Source organism: Dromiciops gliroides, chromosome X (genome assembly GCF_019393635.1).
Source record: "Dromiciops gliroides isolate mDroGli1 chromosome X, mDroGli1.pri, whole genome shotgun sequence".
Classification (NCBI taxonomy): Eukaryota; Metazoa; Chordata; class Mammalia; order Microbiotheria; family Microbiotheriidae; genus Dromiciops; species Dromiciops gliroides.
The window spans coordinates 21,724,784-21,734,319 of NC_057867.1; the positions used below are offsets into that span (position 1 = coordinate 21,724,784).

The 9,536-nt window shown below is 40.4% G+C and overlaps 1 protein-coding gene across 1 annotated transcript; it reads right to left on the bottom strand.

The window, feature by feature from the left end:
• Window positions 1-5,814: 5,814 nt before the first annotated feature.
• LOC122733885 (laforin-like) lies at window positions 5,815-6,744 on the bottom strand. Its single transcript, XM_043974603.1, has one exon. It carries the CDS (start codon window positions 6,742-6,744, stop codon window positions 5,815-5,817), a length of 930 nt encoding a protein of 309 aa, XP_043830538.1.
• Window positions 6,745-9,536: the final 2,792 nt, after the last annotated feature.

The window sequence follows — 9,536 nt, forward strand, 5'->3', positions numbered from 1 at the left end:
ATTCCTTCAGAATTGTCTTGGATCATTGTCTTGCTGAAAATAGCTAAGTCATTCACAGCTGATCATCTTACAATGTCGATGTTATTTTGTATACAGTACATGTCTTTTGCATCACCTCATGTAAGTCTTTCTAGATTGTTCTGATAGCATCCTTATCATCATTTCTTTTTTTTTTCGGGGCAATGGGGGTTAAGTGACTTTCCCAAGGTCACACAGCTAGTAATTGTCAAGTGTCAGAGGCCGGATTTGAACTCAGGTACTCCTGAATCCAGGGCCCGTGCTCTATCCACTGTGCTATCTAGCCACCCCACTCATCATTTCTTATAGAACAATGGTGTTCCATCATAATCTCATCCCCAGTTTGTTCAGCCATTTCCCACTTGATGGGCATCTCCTCAATTGTGAATTCAACTTTTTTAAATTCCTTTTTGGGTACCAACCTAGTAGTGCTATCACTAGGTCAACGAGTATGCATGGTTTTACAGCCCTTTGGCCATAGTTCCAAATTGCTCTACAGAATGTTTGAATCCGTTTATAACTTCACCAAGAGTGCATTAATGTCTCTTTTCCCCATATCCCCTACATTTGTCATTTCCCTCTGGTTTTCTATTATTCCATCCATTAGATATGAGGTAGTACCCCAGATTTTTTTTGAGTGAGTTACAGCATCTTTTCCATATGGCTATAGGTAGCTTTGATTATTTCATCTGGAAACTTGATATTTTTTGATCATCTATCAATTGGGAATGGATCTTATTTCAACAAATTTGCCTCAGTTCTCTATGTGTTTGTGAAATGAGGCAAGTTAGACAAACTCACTTCAAATTGCTTTTCACAGGTACTATTGCTAACTGCATGTCCCTCCATCCTTCTGGTCGGCATGTGCTTGCGCCTGGGTAAGGGGAAAAGGGCACTCAGGGATCTTGCACCTGCAGCCAAATCACCGCGGGGGAGGGGGTACAGGTGTGGTCACTTTGGGAGCAGCTGGTGGCCAGGCAGCCAGTGCAGAGGGGCCGCCTGATTGTCCTCTCCTAGTTTTCCTCTCTTTAACCTCCTCCTCCTCCTCCTCCTCCTCCCACTTTACCAAGGAAGGGAAGTTCCCTTCGTTGTCCCTCTTCTTCTTCCCGTGCCTTGCCTCCTGTCCCAGGTTTCTTTTCTCTCTGTCCCTCCCTCCCTCCGCCTTCAAAGAGAGTTTCTTTATTACTCCTCCCTTAACACCCCAAGTCCTCTCTCTGTCCCTGCTTTGTTCCCTGTTGCGTATCCTTCCTCCCTCCCTCTGTCCACCTTTTGTTCAGATAAACGTGAAGTTCATTCATTTCATGGGAAATAATGATTTCTCTCCACTTCTTCTTTCTTTCGTCCCCAGCATCGTCTCCTATTCTTCCCATTTCCTTACCCAAAAGCCCCTCAGACCTTTGCCTGTCTTTGGAAACTGTCTCTGTAACCTTTAAAGACCTTCCAATTCTCAGAGGACACTCGTTGCTTCTCCCCCTTTAAAAGGTAAGCAATTCAACCTTACATAGTGCCTTACACTTGATTAAATATATTTAAATCTATTAAATACTCTCCTATGTTTCTCTTGTTGCTTACATTTCCATTTTGTGGGCAGCAAGGTGGTGCAGGGGAGAGGGCACTGACCCTGAAGTTGAGAGTTCAAATCTCACCTCAGATGCTTACTATCTGTGTGACCCTGGATAAGTTACTTAACCCCAGTTACTTCAGACATCCAGGGCCATCTCCAGTCGTTCTGATATAGATCTTGCCAGTGCACCCAGATGGCTCTGGAGGAGAGAGTGAAGTTGACAACCTTTCACGGCCTTCCCTCACTTAAATCCATTTCCTGGAAATTTTCATTTCGGGGTTCCTTTCAGGAGGCAACTGCTATGTTATTCCTATATTTTATTTTGCTCCCTGATTCTAAGAGTGTTGGACAGTTTTCATTTATGAGTTGTTGAAATATGGAACTCAAACTTCTGTTATTGTTATTGTTGTGATTTTCATATAGTAAGATTCTTAGATCACCTCTCCTCAACTTGTTTTTCAAGTCAGTTATTCTGATAAACGTTTCCTTTTTTCAAGCTTTTGATTTTTCTTTAATATTTCTTTTCGCTTTAGAATCATTTTCTGTTTGGCATATTTCATTTTCTGGGAGTTCAGTTCTTGGGTTAGGTTTACCTGTCCTGAGGAATTAATTTTCCTTGCCACTAGTTCCTTCCTAGATACTCTGTTTTCTATCTCCTACCCCTAGGTCACCTCCTGTTGGATACTGGTCTACTGATGTGGCTAGGGCACTGGGATCATCCTTTCCCTACCCAGCCTTTTCTCTGTTTAGGACTTCCCCAGGACTATGGGAGCTTTGTGCTGTTTTTGTTTTAGTCCTGAACTCTAGGAAGAATTTTTGCTTCTCGCTGGTTTTCTTATGGTACATTTTTAGAGCTCTACTGAGGTATTTTTGTGGAGTCTGTGCTTGTCTGGGACGTAGTGAAATGTTTTTCACTATCTTATGATTTTCATAGAATTCCGTTTTGATTGTTTCCTTGTCAAAGTATATGTTATTTCTCTAGTTGAGGTTATTTCACTGCATCACTTCAGATATCTTGCCATGTTTTGGTATATATGCAACGCACTTTTTTTAATCACTGTCCTCCTAGTACAATCTCTGTCTAAAGGTAGAGACATTCTAGTTACTCTATTCACACAATCCCATTGTGTGCTACTCTTTCCACAACTCCTGCAATGTTGACTATTCCCATCTTTGCCATTGTACCAGATGTGAAGTGAATAGAACTGTTTTGATTTGCATTTCTCTTTTTGTGACTTTGATCAACGAAAGGCAATAGGGCATAGTGGATAGAGCCTTGGACTTAGAGTCAAATCAATAAGTATTAAGTACCATACGTCAAGTGACATGTTGAGGGTACAAAAAAGGACAAAACAGCGTCTGCCTTCAAGGAACTCACATTCTAATGGGGGGTGAGGGGGGTTTAGGGGTCAGGTCAGGAAGACGTTTTTGGATCCTGAACCAGATACATTAGCTGTGTGACCTTGGGCAAGTCACTTAACCCCCGTGGACCTCAGTTTCCTCATCTGTGGAATTAAGAGTTTGCCTGGATGACTACTCAGGTTCCTTTCAGTTCTGACTCTATGGTACCATGATCTTGTGATTCACATGGTTCTTAAAGAGTTTGTCATTCTTCTTCTGTTAGTTCGTAAATATCTTGGATGTCAGGCCCTTATCAGGATTATTTGATGGAAAGATTATTTTCCCAAGTCAACTACTTTCCTTCTTATCCTAGTTTATTAATTTTCTTCATACAAAAGTATTTAAATTTCATATAATCAAGATTTCCAATTTTGTCTTTAGTTATTGCGTTTCACCCTTGTTTGTTTCACAATTCACCACCTAGCCATAGTTTAAACAGGTACCAGCATGAGCTTTTCTCCTAACTTTCTTATGGTAGGACCTCTAATAATTAAGTTACATATCCATTTTGGATTTATTGTATTGTAATATGTTTTAGACCTAATTTCTGTCAGAATGTGTTCCATTTTCCCCAGGTAATTTATGTTTTGTGTTTTATCAAACACTGGGTCATGCCACTGTGTCCAATTGTTCCTTTTGTAGTCTTTTATACTGATCTACTTTTTAAAAAAGTAATGCCAAGTACTTTTCATGATTACTTCTTTATAAGTTGTGGTCTAAAAAGTTCTATTCCCCCTCCAATACAACTTAAAAAATTGTTTCATTGGATGTTCTAAATGTTTCGTTCCTAAAGATCTCCACTTGGTGTTCTTTTGATTTGGTTACTTTATATTTTTTTCTTTTTTTCCTCCATGAAATTATTTTATTATTTTTCAATTATATGTAGAGATACTCTGCAACATCCGGTGTTTTTTTTTTAATTTTAATTTAATTTAATTTTTTTTTGCAGGGGAATGAGGGTTAAGTGAGTTGCCCAGGATCGCACAGCTAGTATGTGTCAAGTGTCTGAGGCTGGATTTGAACTCAGGTCCTCCTGAATCCAGGGCAAGTGCTTTATCCACTGTGCCACTTAGCTGACCCCAACATTTGTTTTTATAAGATTTCTGGTTTCAATTTTTTCTCCCTCCCTCCCCCCCCCATGCCCTCCCGAACACAGCTAGCAATCCGATATCAGTTATATATGTACAATCACAATAAACATATTTCTACATTAGTCATGCTGTGCAAGAAGGATCAGAGCAAAAAAGAAAAACCTCACAAAAGAAAGAAAAACAAAAAAATAGAGATAGTATGGTCCAATAAGCGTCCATATTCCATACACACACACACACACACACACATACATACATATATATATATATATATAATAACATTAAACATATTTCTGTATTAGTCATGTTATAAGAGAACTAGAGCAATAAGGAAAAACCTCAAAATAGAAAAACAACAGCACCAAAACCAAAAGAAATAGTATGGTTCAATGAGCATCCATATTCCACAGTTCTTTGTTTTCTGGATTTGGAGTGCCTTTTCCATCATGAGTCCTTTGGAAATTTCTTGTCCCATTGTATTGGTGAGAATTATCTAGTCTATCACAATTGATCAACATGCAATCTTGATGATACTGTGTATAATGTTCTTCTGGTTCTGCTCATCTCACTCATCATCAGCCCATGCAAGTCCTTCAAGATTTCTCTGAAATTCTTCTTCTCATCGTTTCTTACAGCACAATAGAATTCCATTACCTTCATATGCCACAACTTGTTCAGCCATTCCCCAATTGATGGGCAACCCTTCAATTTCCAATTCCTGGCCACCACAATAAGAGCAGCTATAAATATTTTTGTAAATGTGGGTCCTTTTCCCTTTTTCATAATCTCCTTGGGAAAAAGACCCAAAAGTGGTATTTCTGGGTCAAAAGGTATGCACATCTTTATAGCCCTTTGGGCATAATTTCAAATTGCTTTCCAGAATGGTTGGATCAGGTTACAGCTCCACCAACAATGCATTAGTTTTCCAATTTTTCCACAGCTTCTCCAACATTTATTTTTCTTTTTTGTCATACTATCCAATCTGATAGGTGTCAAGGGGTGCCTCAGAGTTGTAATTTGCATCTCTCTCTAATCAATAGTGATTTAGAACATTTTTTCACATGGGAATAGATAGTTTTGATTTCTTCATCAGAAAACTGCCTGTTCCTATCCTTTGACCATTTCTCAATTGGATTATGACTTGGATTCTTATAAATTTGATTTAGTTCCCTATATATTTTAGAAATGAGGCCTTTATCAGAAGTACTGGCCATAAAAATTGTTTCCCAGCTTTCTGCATCCTTTCTAATTTTGGATAAATTACTTCTGTTAGTACAAAAACTTTTTAATTTAATGTAATCAAAATCATCCATTTTGCATTTCATAATATTCTCTAAGTATTGTTTGGTCATAAACTGTTCTCCTTTCCTAAGATCTGAAAGGTAGGTAGTCATGAATTTTTAATAAAACCACCTGTGGGTAAGTCAACCAAAAGGAGGAGCCTGACTGCAGGTGTTGTCAATGGTGTTTGTTACCTTATTGTACCACATGAGACTAAGAAGGCAGAGTCTAGAGAACTTCTGCTCTTTCTTGTGCAATTCATTACATTCTTTGGAAGGGCTCCAGAGAAAATAGATTTCTAAACCAAAACGAAGACTAAATGACCATGCTAGACTAATAATAATAATAATACCTTTAAATAGTACTAACAAAGCACACCACAATACTGTTTAACAAGATTCTGTCTTCAAATCATCTTATGATTATCTGACAGGAGCTTTTAGGGAAAAGCTGGTGGTTTTACACATTAGGATTACTTAAAGCCAGATGAACCTTCCCTAATCTCTGATAGAAATCTTCTGCTCGTGACAGTGCCTCTTCATCGATATATGCAGCAGGCCTTTTGACCATGAGGAAGTACTGCACCTTCCTCAGATTCCAGCCCATCACATATTTGAGCCAGCCACACACAGCAGCCAGGGATCTTATAACACCAGCGGTGAAGTGTATATAGATGATGTGACCTTTCTGAAGTAGGCCATGGAGGAGACAGACAACCTTGGGCAACATCTGCACTGTACCTTCAGTACTCAGCTCTGGTGTAGGCAACCATAGGTACTGAATTCCTTCTTCTTCATAGAGCCTGATCATGGTGTCTGGGCTCATGGGCTCTGGGTAGCGATTGCAGCCTGATGAATTCTGCATAATATCCCATTTGGTCTGAAAATTCATTACTGCTGTCACCCTTAATTCATGCTTCATTTTGATAGTTACATGCTCCAACTGGTGAGGGCAGCTTCCTAACCAGAGGTGTGGGAGGATTTGTGAATAACGTATAGCTTGATGGTCTGCAATGTTGAAACGGAAATCATCCCTCTGCCCAGTGGCCTCAATCCCCTTTGCAACTGGGAGGCAGCACACACCATCTACCACGTTGCTTTTAGTGTAAGTACTGTAGTGATCATGTTGAGGACCATTGCCTTCGCAGGAGAACTCTCCTCCTGGCTCCCGATTTGGGAACTTGTACCAGAATGTTGGAGGGACTTTGGGCCCCACCCCCTCGGCCTGCCCCTGCTGTTGCTGCTTCTGCTGCGCCTGAGGCTGCTGCTGTGTTTGATGCTGCTGCTGTATCTGAGGCTGCTGCTGCTGGGCCTCAGTCTGCTCCAGCACCAGCCACAGCCCCAGCCCCAGCCCCAACCCCACTCCAAGTGGAATAGCTCCAGGGGCCATCTCTGCCCCCCCCCATTAGATTTTAAACATCACACATGAAAATTAGAAATAATGAAAAATGCTTTCTACATGGGGGGGGGAGGGAGAATCCCTGTAGAATCTGAATGCAGATTGAACCATATTATTTGTACCTTTTTTTCCTGAGGTTTTTTCTTTTAGTTCTGATTCCTCTTTCACAAGAAAACTAATGCAGAAATATGTTTAATGTGACTGAACACAGATAACCTATATCACATTGCTTTCTCTATTGGGGAGGGAAGGCAGGGAGGGAGAAATTTTTTTTTTTTTTTGCGAGGCAATGGGGGTTAAGTGACTTGCCCAGGGTCACACAGCTAGTAAGTGTCAAGTGTCTGAGGCCGGATTTGAACTCAGGTACTCCTGAATTCAGGGCCAGTGCTTTATCCACTGTACCACCTAGATGCCCCTGGGAGAAAAATTTTGAACTCAAAATTGTATAAAAAACAATGTTGAAAACTATCTTTGCACAAAACGGAAAAAATAAAATACTATTATGATTGGAAAAAAAGAAGTAATAATCATTTAAAAAAAAGAAAGAGTACTGCACTTGGCATAAAGACATGGGATTGAATCTCTGAGCTTCCAGTAATTTGGGAAGTGGTTACCAAGCAAGTCATATCCTTCTTTGGGGTCTTCTTGTCAAGAACATGAGCATTTTGCCAGAGATTATCTCTAAAGTCTCTGCCAACTTTTATATTCTAAGGCACCTTCAGCTCTATGTTGGATTCTCTCCATTCTCTTACAGCTTTGAACAGTCCACGTTCTGCAAACAGGTGCCTCAATGGATGGAGTTCTAGGCCTGGAGTCAGGAAGACTGAGTTCTAATGTGGCCTCAGGCACTTACTAGCTGTGTGACCCTGAGCAAGTCTTTGCCCCTGTGTTGGCCTCAGTTTCCTCAATTGTAAAATGGGATAATAACAGCATATACCTTACAGGGTTGTTGTGAATGTCTGATGAGATAGTATCTGGAAAGTGCCTATCACAATGCTTGGAACATAAGGGATACTATAAAAATGCTTATTCTCCAAACCTTTCCCCTCTCAGGATGTTTCTGGTTCTTAAATTCGATGATCTACAGCCTCGAACTTGATACTCTAATGTCCCTCCCAGGTCTGATGTCCCACATTCTATGTGCTTGGTTCATTTCCAGGGCTAATAGTCCATGTTCTAAAGGCCCCTTCCACCTTGGTCGATACATTTTCTCATGTCTCTTCAAGATCTGACTTTCTGATTTAAGGCCCAGCTTAGTTCAATATACAACAAAAGTGAAAAAAATGACCACCACCCCCAAATCAAAAGTACATGTAACAAAATTATAAAGATCAAACAGGACTCAAATGAAGAGATGAGAAAACACCCCAAACCTATCCCTCTGGGGAGGTGGAAGATCAAGAAGTGTTATGTTGTGCATGCTTTCTCAATGTGCAGACTTTTTTCTCTATTAAAAACACCATACGTCATGTGGGAAGGCTCTGGAGGATGGGGAGGAATATATGGAATGACTATGATAGATACAGAAAATATCAACAGAAACATTTTTTAAATGCCCAGAGTTGGGAGATGGTGAGCCTAGTAAATAGCTAACAGAGAGACAGAAAGACAAACAGATAGAGACAGAGTATACACTTACTTTGTGGCAGACAATATTCTAAGCACTTTACAATTATTGCCTCATTTGATCCTTCCAACAACCTGGGAGATAGTTACTATCATTTTTCCCCATTTCACAAATGAAGGAGTGGAGGTAAATGGAGGTTAAGTGACTTTGCCGGGATCACCTAGCTAATGAGTGTCTCAGGTCCCATTTGCACACAGGTCATCCTGACTACAGGCCTGGGACTCTCTCCACTGAGCCAGCCAGCTGTCCCCAGTATGAGGGACACTTTAAAAAAAACCCGGTTGGCCCCTTGTCAGAGATATAGTTTCAGGATCAATATCTGATTCTTACCCAAGTCTTCACAGGATAGAAATAGTCTCCTTAAGACACTGACCTTACTAACAAAGGTTTTGTATATTTAACTGGAGTCTTGCACGTGCATCAAAAGGGTCTTGAACTAACAATAGTGAGAGGAGGGAGGGAAAAAAAGCATCCTGCACATGTCAGCCAAGCCCAGTAGCATAGCAAGTAGCTGATGCATCCTGGGAAGCAGAATGGAACTAGAGAAGCTGTAATTCACCAGAGACAAATCTCTACAAAGAAAGACAAATCAAGTCCATGACCAGAGATGGACATGCACAAATGCCCAAAATGGGGGCAACAGAAAAGGTGACCAAGAAATACGAGGGGGAAATACAGTTTAACACCGTACAGTAGGCGACCCACTGACACTGTCTGTCACCTTCTTCCTTTTGATATTCTCTTCCTTCCTAGTTTTCCTGAAAATGCTCTCTCCTGGTTCTCCAACTACCTAGCTGACCCCTCCCTCTCTATCTCCTTTACTCAATTTTTGTCCAGGTCATACCCACTAATGGTGATTGTTTTACAAGCAGCTGCCCCAGACCACTATTCTCTTCTCCTTATATTCTATTTATTTGTTAATTGCATCAAGATCTATGGATTCAGTTATCATCTCTATACAGATGAATCTCCTATCTTTTCATCTAACCCTAATCTCTCTCCAGGGCAGCTAGGTGGTGAAGTCGATAGACTGCCAGGCCTGAAGTCAGGAAGACTCATTTTTATGACTTCAACTCTTTGTGGTGGTTAAGAATTGAGCATCAAGGGAATATCCATCAATTGAAGAATGACAGAAGAAGCTGTGGTATATGATTGT